The sequence below is a fragment of the Cherax quadricarinatus genome, chromosome 11 (assembly GCF_038502225.1).
Source record: "Cherax quadricarinatus isolate ZL_2023a chromosome 11, ASM3850222v1, whole genome shotgun sequence".
Lineage (NCBI taxonomy): Eukaryota > Metazoa > Arthropoda > Malacostraca > Decapoda > Parastacidae > Cherax > Cherax quadricarinatus.
Genome location: NC_091302.1, coordinates 22,235,031 through 22,250,719, shown reverse-complemented (window position 1 = coordinate 22,250,719; position 15,689 = coordinate 22,235,031). Strand labels below are relative to the sequence as shown.

The following is a 15,689-nucleotide window of genomic DNA, read 5'->3' as shown; positions in this document are numbered from 1 at the left end:
CACACACACACACACACACACACACACATTGTACACACTGGTACATAATACTCGCATCACCCACCATGTCTACGCTAGTACATACATTTCTACGTTCATGCTAGTACACGCACGTACATGCTGGTAAATATTACGCACATGTTGGTACATACTACGTACATGCTGGTACACATATCGCACACGCTGGTACACTCAACGTACATCCGTTTTCCACAGAATGAGGCAGGAAGCAGTGCGACGATCACGTGTGATGCGCGACCAGCCTATGTCTCCCAGGGAGTGGACGGTGTACTGGGTGGAGTATGTCATCCGGCACCGAGGTGCTTATCACCTCCGCTCACCCTTCTTCACCATGCACTGGTATGTGTTATTATGCCTAGACCTGTGTACCACTTATAGTGCCCAGGTAAATGTTACAATCCCCTTAAAAGTGTTACTAATGCCCTTGTGAGTATCAACATGCCCTAATAGGTATTACTTTTGTAATTATTATCACGTTCCACTAATTGGTACCTGCTCTATTATATATTTTCACGCCTTCGTAAAAGATATTAAAGGTAAAAAGTTTTAAACAAGCCCTGATGTCACGATACTCTGAAAATGCAAGAACCCAGTGGACATAAGCCAGGCTGTTTGAATTTATTGGGTTATCCTAGGTACATTTCTATGTAATTTACTTAATAAAATCATTGTAAAGGTAAGAAGAAATGTGTGAACCCTAAATATACATTCAGTTTCTTATCGTTCATTGTAAATGTTACCATGCATTGTAGGTGTTATTATGCCTTGTTAAATAGCATCATACTCTGCTAAGTGTCAAAATGTCTTGAAAGATGCACTATGCCTTGGTAAGTTCCACTATGCCCTGTTAAGCGTCATCATGCCCTGGTCGGTGTCACTATACTCCGGTGTTACAAAGTCGTGGAAAGTGCCACCTAACTAAATTTGAAAAGAGAAACTTTCGTTTTTCTTTTTTGGGCCACCCTGCCTTGTTGGGATACGGCCGGTTTGTTGAAATATATATATATATATATATAAATAAATATATATATATATGTATATATAAATATATATATATTATTTTTTTTTTTTTTTTATTATCACACCGGCCGATTCCCACCAAGGCAGGGTGGCCCGAAAAAGAAAAACTTTCACCATCATTCACTCCATCACTGTCTTGCCAGAAGGGTGCTTTACACTACAGTTTTTAAACTGCAACATTAACACCCCTCCTTCAGAGTGCAGGCACTGTACTTCCCATCTCCAGGACTCAAGTCCGGCCTGCCGGTTTCCCTGAATCCCTTCATAAATGTTACTTTGCTCACACTCCAACAGCACGTCAAGTATTAAAAACCATTTGTCTCCATTCACTCCTATCAAACACGCTCACGCATGCCTGCTGGAAGTCCAAGCCCCTCGCACACAAAACCTCCTTTACCCCCTCCCTCCAACCCTTCCTAGGCCGACCCCTACCCCGCCTTCCTTCCACTACAGACTGATACACTCTTGAAGTCATTCTGTTTCGCTCCATTCTCTCTACATGTCCGAACCACCTCAACAACCCTTCCTCAGCCCTCTGGACAACAGTTTTGGTAATCCCGCACCTCCTCCTAACTTCCAAACTACGAATTCTCTGCATTATATTCACACCACACATTGCCCTCAGACACGACATCTCCACTGCCTCCAGCCTTCTCCTCGCTGCAACATTCATCACCCACGCTTCACACCCATATAAGAGCGTTGGTAAAACTATACTCTCATACATTCCCCTCTTTGCCTCCAAGGACAAAGTTCTTTGTCTCCACAGACTCCTAAGTGCACCACTCACTCTTTTTCCCTCATCAATTCTATGATTCACCTCATCTTTCATAGACCCATCCGCTGACACGTCCACTCCCAAATATCTGAATACGTTCACCTCCTCCATACTCTCTCCCTCCAATCTGATATTCAATCTTTCATCACCTAATCTTTTTGTTATCCTCATAACCTTACTCTTTCCTGTATTCACCTTTAATTTTCTTCTTTTGCACACCCTACCAAATTCATCCACCAATCTCTGCAACTTCTCTTCAGAATCTCCCAAGAGCACAGTGTCATCAGCAAAGAGCAGCTGTGACAACTCCCACTTTGTGTGTGATTCTTTATCTTTTAACTCCACGCCTCTTGCCAAGACCCTCGCATTTACTTCTCTTACAACCCCATCTATAAATATATTAAACAACCACGGTGACATCACACATCCTTGTCTAAGGCCTACTTTTACTGGGAAATAATTTCCCTCTTTCCTACATACTCTAACTTGAGCCTCACTATCCTCGTAAAAACTCTTCACTGCTTTCAGTAACCTACCTCCTACACCATACACTTGCAACATCTGCCACATTGCCCCCCTATCCACCCTGTCATACGCCTTTTCCAAATCCATAAATGCCACAAAGACCTCTTTAGCCTTATCTAAATACTGTTCACTTATATGTTTCACTGTAAACACCTGGTCCACACACCCCCTACCTTTCCTAAAGCCTCCTTGTTCATCTGCTATCCTATTCTCCGTCTTACTCTTAATTCTTTCAATTATAACTCTACCATACACTTTACCAGGTACACTCAACAGACTTATCCCCCTATAATTTTTGCACTCTCTTTTGTCCCCTTTGCCTTTATACAAAGGAACTATGCATGCTCTCTGCCAATCCCTAGGTACCTTACCCTCTTCCATACATTTATTAAATAATTGCACCAACCACTCCAAAACTATATCCCCACCTGCTTTTAACATTTCTATCTTTATCCCATCAATCCCGGCTGCCTTACCCCCTTTCATTTTACCTACTGCCTCACGAACTTCCCCCACACTCACAACTGGCTCTTCCTCACTCCTACAAGATGTTATTCCTCCTTGCCCTATACACGAAATCACAGCTTCCCTATCTTCATCAACATTTAACAATTCCTCAAAATATTCCCTCCATCTTCCCAATACCTCTAACTCTCCATTTAATAACTCTCCTCTCCTATTTTTAACTGACAAATCCATTTGTTCTCTAGGCTTTCTTAACTTGTTAATCTCATTCCAAAACTTTTTCTTATTTTCAACAAAATTTGTTGATAACATCTCACCCACTCTCTCATTTGCTCTCTTTTTACATTGCTTCACCACTCTCTTAACTTCTCTCTTTTTCTCCATATACTCTTCCCTCCTTGCATCACTTCTACTTTGTAAAAACTTCTCATATGCTAACTTTTTCTCCCTTACTACTCTCTTTACATCATCATTCCACCAATCGCTCCTCTTCCCTCCTGCACCCACTTTCCTGTAACCACAAACTTCTGCTGAACACTCTAACACTACATTTTTAAACCTACCCCATACCTCTTCGACCCCATTGCCTATGCTCTCATTAGCCCATCTATCCTCCAATAGCTGTTTATATCTTACCCTAACTGCCTCCTCTTTTAGTTTATAAACCTTCACCTCTCTCTTCCCTGATGCTTCTATTCTCCTTGTATCCCATCTACCTTTTACTCTCAGTGTAGCTACAACTAGAAAGTGATCTGATATATCTGTGGCCCCTCTATAAACATGTACATCCTGAAGTCTACTCAACAGTCTTTTATCTACCAATACATAATCCAACAAACTACTGTCATTTCGCCCTACATCATATCGTGTATACTTATTTATCCTCTTTTTCTTAAAATATGTATTACCTATAACTAAACCCCTTTCTATACAAAGTTCAATCAAAGGGCTCCCATTATCATTTACACCTGGCACCCCAAACTTACCTACCACACCCTCTCTAAAAGTTTCTCCTACTTTAGCATTCAAGTCCCCTACCACAATTACTCTCTCACTTGGTTCATATATATATATATATATATATATATATATATATATATATATATATATATATATATATATATATATATATGTCGTGCCGAATAGGCAGAACTTGCGATCTTGGCTTAAATAGCAACGCTCATGTTGCCATATAGGACAAGTGAAAATTTGTGTATGCAATAATTTCGCAAAAATCATTCTGAACCTAACGAAAAAAAAATATTTCACTGTGTTTGTTTAATATTAAATTATTGTAAACAAATCTAAAATATATTTAGTTGGGTTAGGCTAAAATAAATTTAGCTTGTTATAATAATGTTAGGTAAGTTTTCTAAGATTCTTTTGGTGCAAAATTATAAATTTTTAAATCAACATTAATGAAAAAAAATATATATCTTTAAATGTATAAGAGAAAATTTTAGAAAGGATTTAATTTTAAATGAGTTCTTGCTAATTGATCAGTTTTACATATTCGGCACGACATATATATATATATATATATATATATATATATATATATATATATATATATATATATATATATATATAATTTTTTTTTCAACAAACCGGCCGCATCCCACCAAGGCAGGGTGGCCCAAAAAGAAAAACGAAAGTTTCTCTTTCTAAATTTAGTAATTTATACACGAGAAGGGGTTACTAGGCTCTTGCTCCCTGCATTTTTAGTCGCCTCTTACAACACGCACGACTTACGGAGAAAGAATTCTGTTCCACTTCCCCATGGAGATAAGAGGAAATAAACAAGAGCAAGAACTTGAAAGAAAATAGAAAAAAAAACCCAGAGGGGTATGTATATATATGCTTGTACATGTATGTGTAGTGTGACCTAAGTGTAAGTAGAAGTAGCAAGACTTACCTGTAATCTTGCATGTTTATGAGACAAACAAAACCAGCAATCCTACCATCATGTAAAACAATTACAGGCTTTCATTTTGCACTCACTTGGCAGGACGGTAGTACCTAATTGATCAGCTTTACCTATTCGACACTATATGCATATATATATATATATATATATATATATATATATATATATATATATATATATATATATATATATATATATATATATATATATATATAGTGTCGAACAGGTAAAGCTGATTAATTAGCAAAAAGTCATTTAAAATTAAGTCCTATCGAAAATTTTCTCTTATACGTTTAAAGATATATTTTTTAACTTAATTTAATAATTAATAATTTTTTACCGAAAGAATCTTAGAAAGTTTACCTAACTTTATTATAACAAGCTCAATTTAATTTAGCCTAATCCAACTTAATATATTTTAGATAAGCTTACAGTAGTTTAATGATAAACACAATGAAATATATTTCATCGTTAGGTTCATAATGATTTTTGCGAAATTATTGTGTACACAAATTTTCCATTGCCTTATTCGGCAAGAAGATCATTACTATTTAAGCCAAAATCGCAAGTTTGGCACTACGAGATGAAATAACTTAACTCAAGCCTGGTGGCCTTGATATGGAAAACAACGCCTAGCTTCGGCTGGGCACCGATTCCTATATTGGGGTCTGGCTGTGTTGTGTAAGTACTGTGTAGTTTGAGTGCGCATGTATGAGTCTTGTTATGGAGACCACAGACTTGTGAGGCGTTTAATAAGTACTATCATGGAGTGATAACTCATAAAATATTGATCAAAAGGTTTAACATGAATGTGAAAATATGAATAAAACAGAAAATAGTAGTAGTACACAAGACAGAAATCTGTGCTTAGCAAAGAAAAATGTTGAGTTTAGTCCTGGCGTTACTACTGTATCCTTGTATCGAACTTAGACAAAATTCTAGATACAGCTTCCAATCACATGTTTTACCGACGATTCCCGTATAAATATGAAAAAAATCGGTAGAGGAAATGGAGAAATTTTCCTAGCAGATGTCATGAAATTGTTCCCATTGAGCAATAAAAAATAACGGGTTATTTAATAGTGATAAATTCTAACGGATTATGTATGGAAAGAATGAAGAGCTCAGAAGGAGCACTAAGTAGTTGACACAAGAGGACCATCACGTAGTTTGTAATAGACTTGTTCTTATTATTGTCGTGTGATGTATCATTTACAAAACACAATAAAGGCAAATATTCCGAAAGTCGGAAAGATGACAGGGTGGAGAATGATATCTTTCAAGACGAAAAAAAAGTCAATATTGAAAGTGTTCAAATCACATATCCTCTTTTGTTACGAATATTGTATGATGTTGACAGCTCCTTTCAAGGCAGGAGGGATAACACTGCTGGTAATGATAAATAATTTAGACCACTGGGACGAGATACTTGTAATATAAACGTAGAAGAGTATATTTCCAAATGTACTTACTGTCACAGTTGTATGCAGGGGTTGATGAGAGAAATATGAGAAGTGTAAATTAAGTGTAAAGAGTTGTGCTAACATACGTGGTCAAAGAGAACTTATCTGCTACTGAAACACTATCAGAACAAATATAGAGGCTTTCAAAAAGAAAATAGATAACTGCCTCCACCAAGTGCCAACTCTCTCAGGCTACGATGACTGTGTAGACCAGTGGGCTGCCAGCAGCAATAATCTGCTTGACCAAGCATGGCTGTGCTGCGAGGGTAGAAAAGCTTTGGAAAAAAAGTCATAGGTAATTAAATTTATAACATAAAACAACTTAAGGAAACACTAAGCCAATTTGATTATCTTAATTTATCGTCTGATTTCATTCATTTTTTATAGAATCTAGGCACACGAAATACTGTTAGAAAAACATCATTATATAGATCAGCCAAGAAAGTAATTAAAAAATAAATACCAAAAAATTGGAGGTAGCAACACTATTTAATTCAGTGGTTCATATTGGCACTACAAAAAGTTTTTGGGCAATGTCTACTAATAAAACTTTGCCAAATCGATTTCATGACGATTGAAAATACTGTAATATATCTTATTTTCATCCCCCAAATATATAAAGTTGGTAAGTTTTGGATATTTTTACCCAGACAAATGCAAAAAACTGGGGGCTATTAAGAAAATTCCCATCTTGGGACTCTAAAACATTAATTGTTAAATGTGTCTTGTGAAAACTGTAATACATTACATGGCTTATTTTAAATAGTTAAAGGATGAGTAGTGTGATGCCTAATATGAGTCCCTTGATTAATTTAATCTTGTGTTAGTTAATGTTTCTATTTCAGTTCTAGTTAAGTTTTTTTTTTTTTTTTTTTTTACAAGATTTGTCATTATAATTACCTGGCTTATTTTAGCACATACCACTTAGTGTTTCTTCATCCTGATAATTGTGATGCCTAGAAAAAAAGTTAACATTGTGTGATTATGTCCAGGACAGTATTACTATGTTTAGTTACTCAGCCCTGTTACCATGCTCTAGGTAGTGTTAGCACTAGCATTACCATGATCTGGTTAGTGTTACCACTAGTATTACTATGCTGTAGGTAGTGTTACCACTAGTATTACCATGATAAGGTTAGTGTTACCACTAGTATTACCATGATCTGGTTAGTGTTACCACTAGTATTACCATGCTCTGATTAGTGTTACCACTAGTATTACCATGTTCTGGTTAGTATTACCACTAGTATTACCATGCTGTAGGTAGTGTTACCACTAGTATTACCGTGCTCTGGTTAGTGCTACCACTAGTATTACCATGTTCTGGTTAGTGTTACCACTAGTATTACCATGCTCTAGGTAGTGTTACCACTAGTATTACCATGCTCTGGTTAGTATTACCACTAGTGTTACCATACTCTGGTTAGTGTTACCACTAGTATTACCATGCTCTGGTTAGTGTTACCACTAGCATTACCATTCTCTGGTTAGTGTTGCCGCTAGTATTACCATGCTCTGGTTAGTGGTACCACTAGTATTACCATTCTCTGGTTAGTGTTACCACTAGTATTACCATGCTCTGGTTAATATTACCACTAGTATTACCATGCTGTGATCAGTATTATCAGTCCCTTTTTATTATACTTTTGCTAGTTTTGCTTTGTCTTTGTTAATGTTAAGGTAATCAGGTTATTGTTACTCGGGTTACATTTTCTAATGTAGGGTTAATTTCTTCATTCTTCGTCTAGCGTTGCTGTGCCTTGAGTATTCTTATGCTCGTGACACACAATACATAAGGAATCATGTTCAGTGTAGGTCCGTGGCTCCAAGTACACGCAATGTATCACACGGAGACACATAACAACAAATGTGATAGTTGTATCATGAAACTCACTATTCTAAGAATTATTTTTAACCCAGAATATGTCAAATTATTTTTCCTACAGCAAGTTTTTGCTAAATTTTAAAGTAAAATTTCAATGAATTTTTCCTCCAAATTTCAATTTTGTTTTTCTGCAAATTATTGTTATATAACTGTTTGATAATAAATAAAAAAATAAATGTATTTGTCTTAAATAATACTTTGTTAGGCTTCGATTAGCAGAAATCCTGTGGAGAGTTAATTTTTAAAAAAATGTGTTAAATATTACGAGATCTCATGAACATAAGAACATAAGAAAGAAGGAACACTGCAACAGGCCTACTGGCCTATGCGAGGTAGCTTAAATTCTCCCACCAATTCTCCTAGTTAGGTCAGACACGTCACTTAAGGGAGGAGCAGCGCATCCGACCTAGTAGCACAAGCTAGTCAGGTCCAACTCCCACCCACCCACACCCACTCATGTATTTATCCAACCTATTTTTAAAACTACACAACGTCTTAACGTCTATGACAGTACTCGGGAGTTTGTTCCACTCATCCACAACTCTATTACCAAACCAGTGCTTTCCTATATCCTTCCTGAATCTGATTTTTTCCAATTTAAAGCCATTGCTGTGAGTCCTGTCTATGTTAGATATTTCTAGCACGCTATTTACATACCCTCTATTAATTCCCGTTTTCCATTTATACACCTCAGTCATATCTTCCCTAATTCTACGCCTTTCTAGAGGGTGCAGGTTCAGGGCCCTAAGTCTATCCTCATAGGGAAGATTTCTGATACATGGGATCATCTTTGTCATCCTCCTCTGTACGTTTTCCAGAGCATTTATATCCATTCTGTAATACGGTGACCAGAACTGAGCAGCATAGTCTAAATGAGGTCTAACCAAAGATATATAGAGTTGAAGAAAAACCTGAGGATTTGTATTATTTATACTTCTTACTATGAAGCCAAGGATTCTGTTAGCTTATTGAGAACACTAATGCACTGTTGCCTTGGTTTTAGATTACTACTAACCATAACTCATAAATCCTTTTCGCAATCCGTAATATTAACATCTACATTATTTAGTTTATATGTGGCATGGTTATTTTCCTGTCCAACAATTAGAACTTTGCATTTGACTATATTAAACTGCATCTGCCACTTCTCCGACCATTGCATCAGTCTATTCAAATCATCCTGGAGTGCTCTAATGTCCTCGTTAGAATGAATCAGTCTGCCTATTTTAGTGTCATCAGCAAATTTGCCTATGTCGCTATTTATTCCCTCATCTATGTCGTTTATGTAGGTTGTGAGCAACAAGGGGCCCAACACTGACCCTTGTGGAACACCGCTTGTGACGTGCCCCAATTCTGATTTCTCCCCATTTATGCAAACTCTCTGCTGCCTATTTGTCAACCATGCCTCTACCCAGGAAAAAAAATTCTCCTGTTCCTTGTGTCTTAAGTTTCCTCAATAGTCTCTGATGTGGAACTCTATCGAAAGTCTTACTGAAGTCCATATACACAATATCATACTCAACATCATGATCTACCTCCTCAAATACGTTAGTGACGAAAGTTAGTAAATTCGTAAGACAGAAACGCCCCTTTGTAAAACCATGCTGAGATTCATTAATCAGCTTATGCCTTTCGAGATGGCTACGAATTACTTCGGCAATTATTGATTCCATAAATTTTCCAACTATTGAGGTAAAGCTTATTGGTCTATACTCCGAATCCAAGGACCTGTCACCTGCCTTGTAAATAGGTAATACATTTTCCATTTTCCACTTGTCTGGCACTATGCCAGTTTGCTGTGATATGTTGAAAAGATCAGCCAAAGGTATGCTAAGTTCCTCTTTACATTCCTTTAACACCCTTGCAAACAGTTCATCAGGGCCTGGGGATTTGTTAGGTTTTAATTTCTCTATTTGTCTGAGGACCATGTCACTGGTTACCGCAACTGTGCATAGCTTATTATCGTCCTGTTCTGCATAATCTATTATTTCTGGAATTTCGCTATTATCTTCCTGAGTAAAAACTGAGAGGAAGTAAGAATTGAAAATTTCACACATATTCTGATCACTGTCAGTGATCCGACCTGAGTTACTCTTATGTGGGCCTATCTTGTCCCTAATCTTACTTTTGTATACCTGAAAGAACCCTCTCGGGTTAGTCTTCGAATCCCTTGCGACCTTAGCCTCATAATCCCTTTTTGCTTTTCTTATTCCTTTTTTAATTTATCTCTTCAATTGAATATACTGATTTCTTAACTGCCCATCCCCTCTTTTGATACGCTTATATATGCCTCTCTTTTGATAAATGAGATGTTTTAATCTACTGTTCATCCATTTGGGATCATTTTTGTTAGATCTAATTTCCCTACTCAGAACAAAGGTTGTCTGGGCAGCTAGAACTATGCTCTGAAAAACGTCATATTGGAAACCAAGACCACCTACCTGACCCATAGTCATTACATCCCATTTTAGCCCACCCAGGTAATTTTTCAGCCCCATGAAATCGGCCAAGCGAAAGTCTGGGACAGAGATTTGATTGCAGTTGTCCGGGTAATTCCATGATATATTGAAACTAAGTGATTTGTGATCACTTTCCCCTATCTCATCATTAACCTCAACATTATTAACTAGTGATTCTTTGTTGGCAAGAACAAGTCAAGCAGATTGTTTCCTCTAGTTGGTTCTGTCATAAACTGTTTTAAAAATCAATCCTGATCCGTATCAAGAAAGTCACTAGATTCAAGATTTCCTATCATATTGTTCCAGTCAATTTGTCTAAAGTTAAAATCTCTCATTAACACAACATTTTCATATCTAGATGCCTTAAGAATTTCGTCCCATAGCAGCTTACTGCAGTCTTTATCATGGTTTGGGGGCCTATAAATCACACCCAAAATTAACTTGTCACGACCCTCGAGAAACTGTTGCCAAACAGATTCTGTGTCCGATGTTTCTAATCTTATATCTTGTTTAACACAACAATTTAAATTATCTCTGACCTACATCGCCACTCCACCCCCCTTTCTGTTGACCCTATCAGTATGGAATAGTTTATAACCCTGTATGTTGCATTCTAAGGGCATTTCTATATCCTTCAAGTTGAACCAGGTCTCTTATAGCAATAATACCTATATTACCTACACTTGCAAGTAATCTTAGCTCATTTATCTTATTTCTTAGACTCCTACTGTTTGCATATTAAACCTTAAGGGAGCTAGTCACTCGTTGCCCTCTACTATCTCTCTTTGTATGTTGATCAATTGCTTTGCCTTTACTAGCAGCTTCATTTTGAATATTGTCTTTTAAACATATCCCTGAAGTATCGTGGTTATATCTGTTGTTATCAACCCTAGTACTGCAGCCTGACTGTTTCCCGTAGACACCCATACCTCTATTATCTATCAGTTTAAAGTCCTAGACAAGTCAACAATGACCCCCCCAATCGAATTGGCTAATGCAACTACTCCAACCCCAGAGAGATGAACCCCATCCCTTGCATACATATCATGTTTGCCATAGAATATGTCCCAGTTATCAATGAATGGAATAGCAAGTTCCTTGCAGTACCTGTCTAGCCAGCAATTTATACCAATTGCCCTAGACATCCATTCATTGCCCGCTCCCTTCCTAGGCAAGATGCTACATATGACTGGGATCCCTCCCTTAGACCTGACTACATCTATGGCTGACCTATACTTATCCAGCAGTTCCTGTCTCCTCCCATTCCCAATGTCATTTCCACCAGCACTAAGACAGATAATGGCCTTGTTCCCATTGCCTGACATAATATAAAACCTGCTGACTATGTCACCAACACCAGCTCCTGGGAGACAGACTCTCTGTCTGACCTTTCCATCTCTGTTACAAAAAGCACGGTCCATATATCTTTCCTGAGAATCTCCCACGATCAGACTATTCTTACCTTGATAAGCAGGGGTGTCAGTGGTACCTTTAAATTCACTAACCACTGAAGTACACTCGTCTTGGAGAACAGAGAATCGATTTCCAACCTTCAAATCTTCTCTAATAACCTTCCTTATCATCCTTCTTCCTGAATTCTGAACCAGTTGCCACTTAATGCGGCTGCCATTCTCCAAATCACTGCTGGTAACTTTTTCCTCCTCACCAGCTACCACCATCTCCCACTCAATCCCAAGCCCATCTAGATGAAGCTTCAGCCTCCTATTTTCCTCCTGAAGAAGTAGAATCTCCTTATTCAACACTTTAACCTGAGATTTTAAAGCACTACAACAAGCCATGGTGCTAGGTAACACCCCACGCTAATCCCAGACAGCTTAGGACAGGTATGACCACACGTGATCAATGATATATAACATTATTGAATATTATGTGGTGCAGGTACGAGGTGTACAACGTAGACGTGTGGCTGTTATTAACAGTGGTGATCGTTCTGATGACCTGCCTCTTTTGCTGGGTACTTCGCAGAGTCTTCTCTCGATGCTGTTCCACCACCAAGTACAAGAAAGAATAATCACTGTTCAGGAATCATCTAATCATTCAGCCTTATCAAATATTTTGTTCATTAGACTCTTAATACAGGTGTTACTACAGGAATGATCGTTATTAAATTCGTGCGAATATTATCATTGGTAATTGAGGGTCAGGTTTCAGCGAACCTGAGGAACATGGTCGAACCCACTCCAGCTAAACAACACAATGAACTATCTTGAGTCCCACCCTAGCTGAACCACTGAATGAACTATCTTGAGTCCCACTCCAACTGAAGAACACAATGAACTATGTTGAGTCCCACTCCAGCTGAATAACACAATGAACTATGTTGAGTCCCACTCCAGCTGAACAACACAATGAACTATCTTGAGTCCCACTCCAGCTGAACAACACAATGAACTATCTTGAGTCCCACTCCAGCTGAGCAACACAATGAACTATCCTGAGACCAACTCCAGCTGAACAACACAATGAACTATTTTGAGTCCCACTCTAGCTGAACAACACAATGACCTATGCTGAGTCCCAAACCAGCTGAATAACAAGATGAACTATTTTGAGTACCACTCCAGCTGAACAACACAATGGACTATTTTGAATCCCTCTCCAGCTGAACAACACAATGAACTATCATGAGTCCAACTCCAGATGAACAACACAATGAACTATCCTTAGACCAACTCCAGCTGAACAACACAATGAACTATTTTGAGTCCCACTCTAGCTGAACAACACAATGACCTATGTTGAGTCTCACTCCAGCTGAACAACACAATGAACCATCTTGAGTCCCACTCCAGCTGAACAACACAATGAACTATTTTAAGTCCCACTCCAGCTGAACAACACAATGAACTATTTTAAGACCCACTCCAACTGAACAACACAATGAACTATGCTGAGTCCCACTCCAGCTGAACAACACGTTGACAAATGTTGAGTCCCACTTCAGCTGAATAACAAGATGAACTATTTTGAGTCCCACTCCAACTGAACAACACAATGAACTATTTTGAGTCCCACTCCAGCTGAGCAACAAAATGAACTATCCTGAGTCCAACTCCAGCTGAACAATACAATGAACTATCCTAAGTCCCACTCCAGCTGAACAATACAATGAACTATCCTGAGTCCAACTCCAGCTGAACAATACAATGAACTATCCTGAGTCCCACTCCAGCTGAACAATACAATGAACTATCCTGAGAACACAGTGAACTTTCCTGAGTCCCACTCCAGCTGAACAATACAATGAACTATCCTGAGTCCCACTCCAGCTGAACAATACAATGAACTATCCTAAGTCCCACTCTAGCTGAACAATATAATGAACTATCCTAAGTCCCACTCCAGCTGAACAATACAATAAACTATCCTGAGTCCCACTCCAGCTGAACATTACAATGAACAATCCTGAGTCCAACTCCAGCTGAACAATACAATGAACTATCCTGAGTCCAACTCCAGCTGAACAATACAATGAACTATCCTAAGTCCAACTCCAGCTGAACAATGCAATGAACTATCTTGAGTCCCACTCCAGCTGAGCAACACAATGAACTATCCTGAGACCAACTCCAGCTGAACAACACAATGAACTATCTTGAGTCCCACTCCAGCTGAGCAACACAATGAACTATCCTGAGACCAACTCCAGCTGAGCAACACAATGAACTATCTTGAGTCCCACTCCAGCTGAACAACACAATGAACTATTTTAAGTCCCACTCCAGCTGAACAACACAATGAACTATTTTAAGTCCCACTCCAGCTGAACAATACAATGAACTATCCTGAGTCCCACTCCAGCTGAACAATACAATGAACTATCCTGAGTCCAACTCCAGCTGAACAATACAATGAACTATCCTGAGTCCAACTCCAGCTGAACAATACAATGAACTATCCTAAGTCCCACTCCAGCTGAACAATACAATGAACTATCCTAAGTCCCACTCTAGCTGAACAATACAATGAGCTATCCTGAGTCCCACTCCAGCTGAACAATACAATGAACTATCCTAAGTCCCACTCCAGCTGAACAATACAATGAACTATCCTGAGTCCCACTCCAGCTGAACAATACAATGAACTATCCTAAGTCCCACTCTAGCTGAACAATACAATGAACTATCCTGAGTCCAACTCCAGCTGAACAATGCAATGAACTATCCTGAGTCCCACTCCAGCTGAACAATACAATGAACTATCCTAAGTCCCACTCCAGCTGAACAATACAACGAACTATCCTGAGTCCCACTCCAGCTGAACAATACAATGAACTATCCTAAGTCCCACTCCAGCTGAACAATACAATGAACTATCCTAAGTCCCACTCCAGCTGAACAATACAATGAACTATCCTAAGTCCCACTCCAGCTGAACAATACAATGAACTATCCTAAGTCCCACTCCAGCTGAACAATACAATGAACTATCCTGAGTCCCTCTCCAGCTGAACAATACAATGAACTATCCTAAGTCCCACTTCAGCTGAACAATACAATGAACTATCCTAAGTCCCACTCCAGCTGAACAATACAATGAACTATCATAAGTCCCACTCCAGCTGAACAATACAATGAACTATCCTAAGTCCCACTCCAGCTGAACAATACAATGAACTATCATAAGTCCCACTCTAGCTGAGCTTTACTATGTTGAATATATTTTATATTATGCTTTTAAGAGTTATGATAGCAGTCTTTATATTAACAAACTAGGTAAAGGTTCAAACATAAAAACTGTAAAATGTTAATAATATTTAATTAATTTATTTAAAAAATAATTGAAAATGAGGAAAAAATATGAACATGATTTTTAATAAAAATAAAAAATGCCCTGTACTGTCTTGGTGATTTCTTCTCTTTTTTGTCAGTCATTAAAACAGTTTTAGATAATATGTAGCTGCTGCAGGAAGCTCATTGTTTACATTATGCCAAGTGACGACGTAGCTATTGCAATACGTTTGTTGTTCCTGTACTTACAATTTCTAACGCGGATGCTTCTGGAGGGTTGTTGGTCATACTGTTGTACTGAGTCACTAGGCTCGTGCAGCTGGTCTAGCAAGACACTAGGTTGGTGCTGCAAGACACTAGGCTGGTGCAGCAAGACACTAGGTTGGTGCAGCAAG

General features: G+C 38.3%; 1 protein-coding gene across 4 annotated transcripts in view; it reads left to right on the top strand.

Moving 5' to 3' along the window:
- The window catches only part of LOC128687708 (UDP-glycosyltransferase UGT5), a gene marked incomplete at its 5' end in the record, with an annotated part of 120,388 nt that overhangs the window by 103,595 nt on the left and 1,104 nt on the right, over positions 1-15,689 (top strand). For all 4 annotated transcript variants that reach the window (XR_011391862.1, XR_011391861.1, XM_070083968.1 and 1 more), the window contains 2 exon segments: positions 217-360; positions 12,443-15,689. The exon segment at positions 12,443-15,689 is cut by the window's right edge. Coding sequence is in view for 2 of the 4 variants with exons in the window: in XM_070083968.1 (XP_069940069.1) it covers positions 217-360; positions 12,443-12,575 (277 nt within the window).